This window comes from Pristiophorus japonicus, chromosome 18, assembly GCF_044704955.1.
Source record: "Pristiophorus japonicus isolate sPriJap1 chromosome 18, sPriJap1.hap1, whole genome shotgun sequence".
Classification (NCBI taxonomy): domain Eukaryota; kingdom Metazoa; phylum Chordata; class Chondrichthyes; family Pristiophoridae; genus Pristiophorus; species Pristiophorus japonicus.
The window spans coordinates 94,338,926-94,351,872 of NC_091994.1; the positions used below are offsets into that span (position 1 = coordinate 94,338,926).

The 12,947-nt window shown below is 45.4% G+C and overlaps 1 protein-coding gene across 2 annotated transcripts in view; it reads left to right on the top strand.

Annotated features, from left to right (window-relative positions):
• The window catches only part of LOC139228903 (putative oxidoreductase YteT), a 285,946-nt gene that overhangs the window by 189,853 nt on the left and 83,146 nt on the right, over positions 1 to 12,947 (top strand). For both annotated transcript variants that reach the window (XM_070860400.1, XM_070860401.1), the window contains 2 exons: positions 5,571 to 5,705; positions 8,596 to 8,697. In XM_070860400.1, the coding sequence (XP_070716501.1) occupies positions 5,571 to 5,705; positions 8,596 to 8,697 (237 nt within the window). The remainder of the gene's footprint in view (positions 1 to 5,570; positions 5,706 to 8,595; positions 8,698 to 12,947) is intronic.

Here is a 12,947-nt window from a genome sequence, read left to right on the forward strand (position 1 = left end):
CAATTTTTTATGCTCCAACAAACTGTTAACATTATATGACCCGTGTAAGAAACTTGTTTTAACGTGCGATGCGTGGTCCTATGGGGTCGGGTGTGTGTTGCAGCATGTGAATGCCAATGGTCAGTTACAGCCAGTAGCTTATGCCTCCAGAAGTCTCCAGGCAGAAAGGGGCTACGGGATGGTAGAAAAGGAAGCGCTAGCATGTGTATATGCAGTAAAAAAAAATGCACCAGTACCTGTTTGGCAGGAAATTTGAGCTGGAGTCAGATCACAAACCCCTAACGTCCCTTTTGGCCGACAACAAGGCCATAAATGCGAATGCATCGGCCCACAGACAGAAGTGGGCACTCGCGTTAGCCGCCTATGACTACACAATTCAGCACAGACCGGGCACTGAAAACTGCGCCGATGCACTCAGCAGGCTCCCACTAGCCACCACTGAGCGGGCAACTGAGCATGATGCTGAGATGGTCATGGCTGTTGAAGCTTTCGAAAGCGAAGGCTCACCTGTGACTGCCCGTCAGATTAAAGTCTGGACAAATAAAGAACCGCTACTGTCTTTAATCAAGAAATGTGTCCTGAATGGGGACTGGGCAGCCACGTACGGGGCATGCGCTGAGGAATTTAAACCATTTCATAGGCGCAAGGATGAACTCTCGATTCAGGCCGATTGCCTACTGTGGGGAAACCGAGTATTCATGCCCCAGATGGACAGAGAGGTGTTTATCAGAGAACTTCACAATGAGCACATGTTTGGTAGGCAGGGATAGATGCAGACCTGGAACTTTGTGTTCGCAGGTGCAACACGTGTGCTCAGCTGGGCAACGCACCCAGGGAAGCCCCCCTTAGCCCCTGGTCCTGGCCCGCCAAGCCATGGTCACGCATCCATGTGGACTATGCAGGTCCGTTCATGGGAAAAATGTTTTTGGTTATAGTAGACGGCTACTCCAAATGGATTGAGTGTGCCATTTTAAATTCAAGCACATCCTCTGCCACGGTAGAAAGTCTACGGGCAATGTTCGCCGCCCATGGTCTACCGGATGTCTTGGTCAGCGACAATGGCCCGTGCTTCACAAGCACTGAATTCCAGGACGTCATGGCAGGCAATGGAATCAACCATGTTAGAAGGGCACCGTTCAAGCCGGCCTCAAACGGCTAGGCAGAACGAGCAGTGCAGATAATCAAACAGGGGATGCTCAGAATCCAAGGGGGTTCCCTACAAAGCCGCTTATCACGTCTCCTGTTGGCCAATAGATCCCGACCACACTCACTCACAGGTGTCCCACCCGCAGAGCTGCTAATGAAAAAGACGCTCAAAACCAGGTTATCTCTTATACACCCTGCTATGAAAGAAATTGTTGAGAGCAGGCGTCAGTCACAATGTGACTACCATGACAGGAATGCGAGGGCGCGATGTATTGATGTCAATGACCCTGTTTTTGTCCTTAATTATGCTGCAGGGCCCAAATGGCTTGCAGGCACTGTGATTGCCAAAGAGGGGAATAGGGTTTTGGTAGTTAAACTTACCAATGGACAAATCTGCCGCAACCACGTGGATCAAACATAAAGGAGGTTCAGCAACCCCATAGAAGAAACAGAGGAAGAACACGATGTAGAGTTTACTCCACCACAGGTGACCAAACACCAGAACCAAGTGGAGGAGAGCCCAGTCACTGTGGGCAGTCCAGACAGGCCTGAGGCACCGCAAACAGCAGACACTCAGGCCAGCGCCCAACAACTGGAGCCCCAACTCAGGCGCTCTACAAGGGAGCGTAAACCACCAGAGAGACTCAACCTGTGATCCCAATAAGACTTTGGGGGGGAGGTGATGTCATGTAGTCAACTATCATTGTATAAGCTGATCTAAGTTGTACATCTTGAGAACATTGACCAGAAGTGGGTGAACTTGTGGGAGACACTCCTAACCTGGACTTTCAGGTATAAAAGGGGAAGCTCCACCCACCTTCTTCACTTGACGTCTTGGTAATAAAGGTAACTGGTCACAGAGTGACCTTCTCTCAAGTATGGGCCTTGTGTGCATTTATACTGTATAGTAAGGACATATCATCTTTCCCCGCGACCAGTTTTCTTCATTATCTTTGCTTACAGCTTGCTTTGACGTAGCACCTCTACAAAAAAAGAAAGACTTGCATTTATATAGCGTCTTTCATGACCACTGGACGTCTCAAAACGCTTTACAGCCAGTGGAGTACTTTAGGAGTGTAGTCACTGCAGTCACGTGAAAAACGTGGCAGCCAACTTGCGCACAGCAAACTCCCATAATGACGAAATAATATGTTTTTGTTATGATGATTGAGGGATAAATATTGGCCAGGACATCAAGGATAACTCCCCTGCTCTTCTTCGAAATAGTGGCATGGGATCTTTTTCGCCCACCAGAGAGGGCAAACGGGGTCTCGGTTTAAGGACGTATTTATTTGCACTACAAAATGCTCTGATTGGCTCTCCATGATCAAATGACCTGATTGCTGATTTATCCTCCAAGGGGACCAGACACACCCAGCAGTTTCTCTGGAATGTGTAATTAGAACCACCCTGCCCAAGTTCTCAATAACTTTGCAAAGTATAATTCAAGCCTTTCTGACCTGCTGTCTCCAGAGAGAATAGAGCACCCCCTTCCCAGCCCAAGTTCATGCACCCCCAGCTAAGGTTCCTGCCCCCACCCCTCCAGCCCAGGTTCCTGCCCCCATTCCAGCCCAAGTTTCTGATCCCATCAGCCCAAGTTCCTGACATAGAAACATAGAAACATAGAAAATAGGTGCAGGAGTAGGCCATTCGGCCCTTCTAGCCTGCACCGCCATTCAATGAGTTCATGGCTGAACATTCAACTTCAGTACCCCATTCCTGCTTTCTCGCCATACCCCTCCACCCACTGCATCATAGATGGGGCATTGTGTGCGGGTCACAGATTGTTAACCGGTTTATTGGGTATGAAGTGAATAGTGACACAAGCACCAAGCTTTCTGAGAAATCGAGTATGGGTGTAAAGGGGATGGGATTGGAAGAACGTGATCCGTCTTCCCTGAGTTTCCTTTCTCCCCTCTGATCCCCTCTCCCGCGCCCCCTCTCTCTCCCTCAGTCTCTTTCTCCAACCCCCCCCCCCAACCAGTCTTTCACTCCTCCGGTCTCTCTCTCCCCCCAATCTCTCTCCCTCTCCCCCCCAGTCTCTTTCCCTCTCCCCCCAGTCTCTCTCTCTCTCTCCCCGCAGTCTCTCTCTCTCTCCCCGCAGTCTCTCTCTCTCTCTCTCTCTCTCCCCTCTACTCTCTCTCTTTCTCTCTCTCTCTTCTCCCTCGCTCCCTCTTCCCCCCGCTCTCTCGCACGCTCTCTCTCTCTCTCTCCCCCCCCCCCAAATCTCTCTCTGCCTCTCTCTCTCTCTGCCTCTCTCTCTCTCTCTCTCTCTCTCTCTCTCTCTATCTTTCTCTCCGCCCCAGTCTCTCTCTCTCTCTCTCTCTCTCTCTCTCTCTCTCTCTCTCCGCCCCATTCTCTCTCTCCCACAGAAGGCCACGAAAATGTTCCTGTAGATAATCACAGCGATATTCTGGGCAAAAGTCCTGAAGATAATCCATAGCTAGACACACGCAGCATAGCTCACGGTACATGCCCGACTTCTGGTGTCGGGCTCAAGGAGTCTGTGCATGCGCGAGAGGATGGGGGCGGTGTCCATTGCATGCAGGCGCAGAAGGACACTCAAAAGAAAAACAGTGCAAATAATTACTCTGTCGGTTTAACATCTCATCCGAAAGACGGCACCTCCTACAGTGCAGCACTCCCTCAGCACTGCACTGGCGTGTCAGTGTAGATTCATGTGGCCAAGTTCTTGGAGTGGCACAACTTTCTGACAGAGGCGAGTGTGCTACCCACTGAGCCACAGCTGACACAGAGGTGAGGATGGGTATTCTTTTGGGGGTTCCAAGTGCACTGCATAATTGAATGCAGTGACTCCTCGGGCGCTCTGGCCATACCAATCAATACCTCGGGGCCTGTATCTGTACATGTCATTGGAGTCCTATTATTACCCACCTGTGCTTTACAAGACAGGTTGCCACAGAGTTGTGCCACCTGTGCCCAATGATTTTCACACAATATCTGGATCAGGGACGGCTCTTCTGGCAGAAGTGAAGGTTAACACAGCACAAAGCTTTCTTACTCCACATACTTGCAAGCTACCACAGGAGACAGGTACCACATCAGGCAGTCTGCAGTGCACACACATATTTGAAATAACTGTTATATTTGCAAGGACGTTTCCTGTGGGGAGGAGGTATCATCTGGATAGGATGCAATGCTTTCACCAGAGGACAGGATTCCCTTGAGTGCAGAACATTGCAGATGATACCCATGTGGGCATCAGGGCTCTTCATATCATCTGCATGGATTTCATGAAAAGAAAAGGTTTACACTCAGTTAATGCTCACATCATCATGCATGCCAATGGCTATTATCCAGGAAGCAGCCATACTACTTTCACTCTAACATAGCCGCTGACCCCACTAAGAAAGTATGTGACAGCAGAGGAGCACCATGGTCTGGACACCAGAGCACCTGTTGGCTGATCCTCTGCTGTCACGTCCACCTTCAAGTAAAGGTTGTCATACACAATGACACTGTCTGTGTGCAAAAAGTCAATAGTCGTACACAGTGTTTCAAATGGTACATCCCAGAGGGGGAGGTTGCTGCCGTGGTTTATGAGCTACACAAGAAATGTGATCAAATTGTCCTTCCTCCTGATAGCAGCACATGTCTTCCTCATTTGCAGCCAGTTATGAGGGGCCTGTGCAACATCATTGACTCAGTTGGTGACTTTCAGTTGGCAATTGTACTTTTTTAATTCTCTGGATATGGATGTCACTGGCAAGGCTACATTTATTGCCCATCCCTAGTTTCCCTGAGAATGTGGTGGGACCTAATGAACCACAGCAATCTCTATAGTGATGGTGCTTCCACAATCGTGTTGCAAAATTTTGATCCAGTGACAATGAAGGAGCAGCAATATATGTCTAAGTCACAATGGTGTGTGATTTGAATACGAACTTGGCTGTGATTGTGGTCCCACAAAATTGCTGCTCTTGTCCTTCTCATGGGAGAGATCGCAGGGGAGGGAGGTTCTGTCGATACCACTATGGTGAGTTGCTGCAGTGCATCCTGCAGATCATACATACTGCAGCCAATGTGCCAGTAGTGAAGGAAGTGGCTATTGAGTCCCGTACCAAGAGTAACGATTAACAAATTGTTCTGTCATGCATGGTGTCTAGCTTCTTGAGTGTTATTGCAACTGCACCCATATAAGCAAGTGGTGAGTGTTCCGTCACACTCCTGACTTGAGCCTAGTGGATGGTGAAGAAGCTTTGATGGGACAGGAGATGATCCCCTTATTGCAGAGTACCTAGCCTCTGACTTGCTCTTGTCGTCACAGTGTTCGTCCATTTAAGCTTCTGGTCAGTGGTGATTCCCAATATGTTGATGGTGGGGGACACTGCAATGGCGGTGCTGTTGATGGTCGGGAGAAAATGACTATTAAGGATTCTGCATGTTTTTATTTTATTGAGCAGGGTAAGAAAGGCTGGCCCATCTCGGTTATCTGTGAAGGCGTCGACGTTAACATTGAGTCGGTCACCAAGGCACTTCGTGAAGGTCCATACGGGAGGTGTGTTTATCAATGCGATAATGATGTTGTCACCCATCAGGTAATCATATTTCCAAATACTCCTTAAATTTAAGTTTTATAACTGAGCAGTACAGTAACATTAACTGTAAGACAAGACCTATGCATGCTTCATATCTGTGCACTTCATAGTGCATGAACAATTAGAATTACATAGAAAATAGGTGCAAGAGTAGGCCATTCGGCCCTTCGAGCCTGCACCACCATTCAATAAGATCATGGCTGATCATTCCCTCAGCACCCCTTTCCTGCTTTTTCTCCATACCCCTTGATACATTTAGCTGCAAGGGTCGTATCTAACTCCCTCTTGAATATATCCAATGAGCTGGCATCAACAACTCTCTGCAATAGGGAATTCCACAGATTAACAACTCTCTGAGTGAAGAAGTTTCTCCTCATCTTGGTCTTAAATGGCTTACCCCTTATCCTTAGACTATGTCCCCTGGTTCTGGACTTCCCCAACATCGGGAACATTCTTCCTGCATCTAACCTGTCCAGCCCCATCAGAATCTTATGTTTCTATGAGATCGGTCTATAATTACCCGTTTTCTCTCTCCCTCCTTTTTTAAAAAGTGCTGTTATATTAGCTACCCTCAAGTCCATAGGAACTGATCCAGGTCGATAGACTGTTGGAAAATGATCACCAATGCATTCACTATTTCTAGGGCCACTTCCTTAAGTACTCTGGGATGCAGCCTATCAGGCCCCGGGGATTTATCGACCTTCAATCCACTCAATTTCCCTAACACAATTTCCCGCCTGATAAGGATATCCTTCAGTTCCTCCTTCTCACTAGACCCTCAGTCCCCTACTACTTCTGGAAGGTTATTTGTATCTTCCTTCGTGAAGGCAGAACCAAAGTATTTGTTCAACTGGTCTGTCATTTCTTTGTTCCCCATTATAAATTCACCTGAATCTGACTGCAAGGGACCTACGTTTGTCTTCACTAATCTTTTTCTCTTCACATACCTATAGAAGCTTTTGCAGTCAGTTTTTATGTTCCCGGCAAGCTTCCTCTCATAATCTATTTTCCCCCTCCTAATTAAACTCTTTGTCCCCCTCTGCTGAATTCTAAATTTCTCCCAGTCCTCAGGTTTGCTGCTTTTTCTGGCCAATTTATATGCCTCTTCCTTGGACTTATCACTATCCTTAATTTCCCTTGTTAGCCACTTTCCCCGTTTTATTTTTACTCCAGACAGGGATGTACAATTGTTGAAGTTCATCCATGTGATCTTTAAATGTTTGCCATTGCCTATCCACCGTCAATCCTTTAAGTATCATTTGCCAATCTATTCTAGCCAATTCACGCCTCATACCATTGAAGTTACTTTCCCTTAAGTTCAGGGCCCTAGTCTCTGAATTAACTGTGTCACTATCCATCTTAATAAAGAATTCTACCATATTATGGTCAATATTCCCCAAGGGGCCTCGCACAACAAGATTGCTAATTAGTCCTTTCTCATTACACATCACCCAGTCGAGGATGGCCAGCCCTTGAGTTGCTTCCTCGACATATTGGTCTAGAAAACCATCCCTACTACACTCCAGGAAATCCTCCTCCACCGTATTGCTACCAGTTTGGTTATCCCAATCTATATGTAGATTAAAGTCGCCCATGATAACTGCTGTACCTTTATTGCACGCGTCCCTAATTTCTTGTTTGATGCTGTCCCCAACCTCACTACTACTGTTTGGTGGTCTGTACACAACTCCCACCAGCGTATTCTGCCCTTTGGTATTCTGCAGCTCCACCCATACAGATTCCACATCATCCAAGCTAATGTCCTTCCTTACTATTGCGTTAATTTCCTCTTTAACCAGCAACGCTACCCCATCTCCTTTTCCTTTCTGTCCATCCTTCCTGAATGTTGAATACCCCTGGATGTTGAGTTCCCAGCCTTGGTCACCCTGGAGCCATGTCTCCATGATGCCAATTATATCATATTCATTAATTGCTGCCTGTGCAGTTAATTCGTCCAACTTATTGAATACTCCTCGCATTGAGGCACAGAGCCTTCAGGCTTGTCTTTTTAACACACTTTGCCCTTTTGGAATTTTGCTGTAATGTGGCCCTTTTTGATTTTTGCCTTGGGTTTCTCTGCCCTCCAATTTTACTTTTCTTCTTTCTATCTTTTGCTTCTGCCCCCATTCTACTTCCCTCTGCTTCCCTGCATGGGTTCCCATCCCCCTGCCATATTAGTTTAACTCCTCCCCAACAGCACTAGCAAACACTCCCCCTAGGACATTGGTTCCGGTCCTGCCCAGGTGCAGACCGTCCGGTTTGTACTGGTCCCACCTCCCCCAGAACCGGTTCCAATGTCCCAGGAATTTGAATCCCTCCCTTCTGCACCACTCCTCAAGCCACGTATTCATCTGAGCTATCCTGCGATTCCTACTCTGACTAGCACGTGGCACTGGTAGCAATCCTGAATTGTAGAAATTTCAGCAAAGAGGGTTATTCAGCCCATTACACCTATACCAGTGTTGGTTCCACACTGGAGCTATATACCTTAATCTCATTTCGCTCCTCTTTATCCTTTTATATTTTACTTCTTCAAATATAAATTCTTCTCATATAATTGTGATCCATTCAACTTCAATACCCACTTATGGTAATGCATTCCATTCATTTCACTTAAACAGCAGTACTGTGTTTCTTGAAGTTCAGAGCTAATAACTACATTCTCCTGTACAATCAATTATTCTATCATATAAAGTTGTACAATAAACTACCCTACCATGTGAAGTATTGCATGTCCATTGTTTGTAATCTAAATGGGGCAATAAGAAGATATTGTGAGGCACTGGTATTGCTGGGAGGAACTAAAATCTAGCCACAGGCTGGAAACCACATTGGTCACTTTTGTAGCTTGAAGATTACTGAGTTCTCACTAAGTGAACCTCTCTGCCAGGTTGTGAATATGGAGTTTGAGGAAGGAGTGACAGCAACTTTTACTATGGTGGCCTTCACTGAAAAGCTCAGCGAAAGGAAGATAACAATTTATGGAACTAAGGTAGGAGACAGGCTTCTCTGTCCTGCTACTAAATAGTTGTTCATCTTTTCTTGTCAAAGGCAATGGCAATTCCTTTTTGAAGATGCAAGTAAAGTCATGTCATGATGAAACCAAAACAGACTGATGGGCTTTTCCTGGGATGTGTAATGTTTGCATTTTATACGGTAGCATGCTGGATGGGAGATTGGAAGGCAGAATTGGGTGGATTTTGACTCCTGGGCGGCAGACCAGCGGAGTGCGTCAGCTGGCCGCCCGTCTCAGCAGCGGAGAGGCAATCACGATTTGGAGTCCCCAGCCTCATTTCAATGTGGCACGCGAGCTTCAGATGCCAAACGGGCATCCCGATGTAGCTCACCGCTCTCCGACCTTGGGACTGTCGTCTGGCTGGGATGCCAGCAGATGCCTGCACGTACAGTAGGTCCTCAGAGGGATTTGAGCTGAGGCAGAGCAAGGCTGAACTGGCAATATTTTTGTGGAACCAGGCGGAGAATTCTTGCCCCTACCTGCTCCAAAACCAAATCTATTTTAAAAATGTTTCTGACCATTTCCTGATCTGAACGCCAGACATGGGTAGCGTATTCATGCCGCAAGCTCTGCCCATGTGACTCTTAAAATGGCAATCGGAGTCCTAACTACATCATTAGGACCCTGATTTGCATGGGAAACAGACCAACCGCTTGTTTCAGGTAGGCTCTAGGGCCGCCCAATGATAGACTCCTGTGAAAATGGCAGCAGGCCCATCGTCAGGGATAACAAAACACTAAGGCTACCAAACCCATTCTTGGGCTCTCACCAGCCCATTAACACTGGTTTCCCAAATGAAATTCAACTGCTATATGATTCTGAGAAATGGGTAGTAAAGGAGCGAGAGAAGAAAGGATCTATTTTGGATTGTTCTACAGATTTCTCAGATAATTCTTATTTTGAAAGGAAAACTGATAAATGATGCTCTTTATGCACCAATGCTCATAATCCTGGGATATCTTTTCATTTTTGTGCCTGAAATATTAAATTGAGATCCGTCCTAATCTGTATGTGTGTTATCAATAAGGAAAACTATCGACAAATACAGACAGTGTTTTACTGACCTGACCCTTTATGAAATGGTGACTTATGCGTTAGTGATACTTTACCTGCGGAGCAGGTTTGATAAACTAGAGCCAAATTTTAGTGTAATGGTAGAATCAGTCGCTGACTGTGCTTTTGCCATGTTCCCCTCAGCCTCTTCTAATCACTTCTTCTTTGTCAACCTGCAGCCTTTATAACTTAGAAAATTATTGTCGCTGATAATAGTGGATGAATGTTTGTATGACATTCCTCTGTGGCATTTTTAATGCAGGCATTGACCCATTTAAAATATACAGCTTAATGATTGCATTAATATAGCAGACAGAGGAATGTAATATAAATGCATTAAATGTTAATCTGCTATTATTATCAACAGTGAATTCTAAGTTAATTATGGCATTTGTATTGTCAGTTTATTGTTATTTGCAGTGGTAAGTCTGTTTCGACTAAGAAACATGAAGAATTATCGAAGATCAGCAGAGGGATCTCTCTCCATGTATGAGTCAGTGCAATCCCACATCTATAATCTATGATTATCCAAATTTGTGTGTTCAAATAAAACTGAGCCAAACCCAGTCTTAAGGTGCTTTTATATTACATGAGTGCAGCTGATAAAACAGTTCTCTTACTGTTAGCTTTAATCTTAAGTATAAACAACCCAACTCCAGAGAACCAATAGCATGACAGATCCATGAAAATATGGGTCTACAAATCTGTGTCTGACTGAGTGCCTTTTGTTGTGTAAACTAAAGATGGGAGCTGCTCCTGTATGTTTTCACTGCTCTGAAATTGTGAGATAGAAATTGGATGTTACGGGCGCAATGAGGGTCACTGCCCCATGACCAAATCACACCTGATCGATGTTTAATCTGATATTCGGTTGACCCAATTTTTTGGCCATCCCTGGTGACCGTCTAAAACAGGCGTTAGTAAAGGACCTAATGCCTGTTCTAGCCCCCCCTCCCCCACTCTGGGAAATTGGACATTGCAGAGCACGTCAAGAACTGGGCCTGTGGCGTGAGCAGTGAACGAAAGATGATATTTTTTTAAATGTCTCTGTGAGCTAGGAAAAACCATAGTATTCTCAACACTACAGTATCCTGATATCCACCCCCTCACGTTATCACTCCATCCATCCTCCCCAAGCCCTCCCCCAGCCCCACCCCAGGGCTTACCTTCATGACACTGCCAGTAAGGCAGACGGCCCGAAATTCACCTTTTCAAAATGGGAGCGCTGCCTGTGGAAGCGCAGCTGACACCAATAATGTTAATGAGGCCTGAGGCCCAATTTTGGGCTGGCCTCAGGCCCCCTAGTTGGGGTGTTCTCTCCATGGAGGTTGCCCATTTTCGGTCCAGAAACTGACCGAAAGCAGTCCTGGTCTATGGAGACCAGAACCAAGTAACAAATCTGAACAGGAGAGAGTGGTGTGTAGATGTTGCAGGTTTAGATCAGATCTAAAGCTATCGAAGCACCTTTAACTTCCAGACTGGGTGAGGTTAGAGTGTGTTTTACTTTTTTAAAATAAAAACATTCTTTTTTTTCTATCCTTGCTGGGGTACAGGTTCCAACCACTCTTCATTATCTCATCCAAAAGACCATTATTCATGTCTTAGCCTAGACAATCAATATTAGCAGGGAGGGCATCACAGCTGAATCAATTCCAGTAACACAGACTGCACATTGGCCCTGAAAGTTTATATTCCTTTTTACTTCCCACCCAACCTGTTCTTGGGGTTAAAATTGCTTCCAATGCCTCTGGGAGCATTTGATTGTCACAGTTCAGCTACATGCTGCTTTTCCCAATAACAACTTACCTTAAATAAGAATTTTAGCAATGACAATGACATATAAGGACAGAAATTCCCATCTGTGAAATGTCCATGCAGCTGCTTAGTATACTGCTACTGTACTGCATTCTTTTGTGTGCTCTTTTTCTGCAGGTATTAACCCCTTTAAAACAAACAAGTTAACACCTGTGTTTAAAAAAAAAAGCACACAGGAATGTAGTATGAGTACCTTGAGTATTCATAAGTGGAGTTCACCAATCAGAATTTCTACCCTGTAATTCCTTTTAAGAACAAGCATTGAGATTATCAAGTTTATGAGACTCACACATGTTGAATAAACAACAGGACAATACAGAGGCAATGCTGGTATATATCAGTGTTATATGGTGTGTGATTTCATTTGGTAGTTTTTAGACGTTTTCTTTGTGTAGTTTTGAAGTTAGCAACAGGTGGTTTCTTTGTCTTACCTGTGTGGTATCAAGTTGCATTAGGTGCTGTTTCATTGGTTCTGTGAATGGAGTGCTGATGGGTGAGACATGGTGTACTGCTTGATTGGTTAAATGTTAGATGTTCTTTTGAAATGTGATTGTTCTGGTTTTTTCACACTTTGTTTTTTTTGCCTATTTTTAAGCCTTTGGTTTAGCTCAGATTTCATTCAACATATGTTTTGACATGAATTTTCATGCAATTACAGTTGGATTTGCATAGGGTGAAGCTGGTATGCGAAGCCCAAACATACATGTGCAGCTTTATGCTCATTATAAGCTCTACACTGATTACAGGTAGATGCATTTTTGTTTATAATATTACTCAGGTTTTTGTTTTTATCCAATTTTCTTCCCACTTCTAATCTCTCTTGGAGGTGCTGATCCTGCTGCAATACGATTCTGCAGGTAGCAGGCACTCTTTATTACTTCACCCCCTTTTTTTCACGTGTTAGCCGAGAGCAAGTGTCAGCACTGTGGAGGCATCACAGCCAAATCCAATGCTGACCTCACTCAATGTCTATACAACTTCCAGCAGGAGTCACTGGATGATCACCAGAAGTGGATGCACAGTGTTCAGCTCTAATAGCAATTCCTCAACTTGTGCCTGTGTGCATTCAAAAAGATCTGAACAATATTCAGGCTTGAGTTGATAAGTGACAAGTAACATTTGTGCCACACAAGTGCCAGGCAAAGACCATCCCCAATAAGAGAGGGTCTAACTATCACCCCAGTCCCCCACCATCAACATCCTGGGTGTCACCGTATACAGAAACTCAACTGGACCAGCCACTTAAATGCCGTGGCTACGAGAGCAGGTTAGAGGCTGGATATTCTGCAGCGAGTGGCTTGCCTCCTGACTCCCCAAACATCTCTACCACCTACAAGGCACAAATCAGGAGTGTGGGA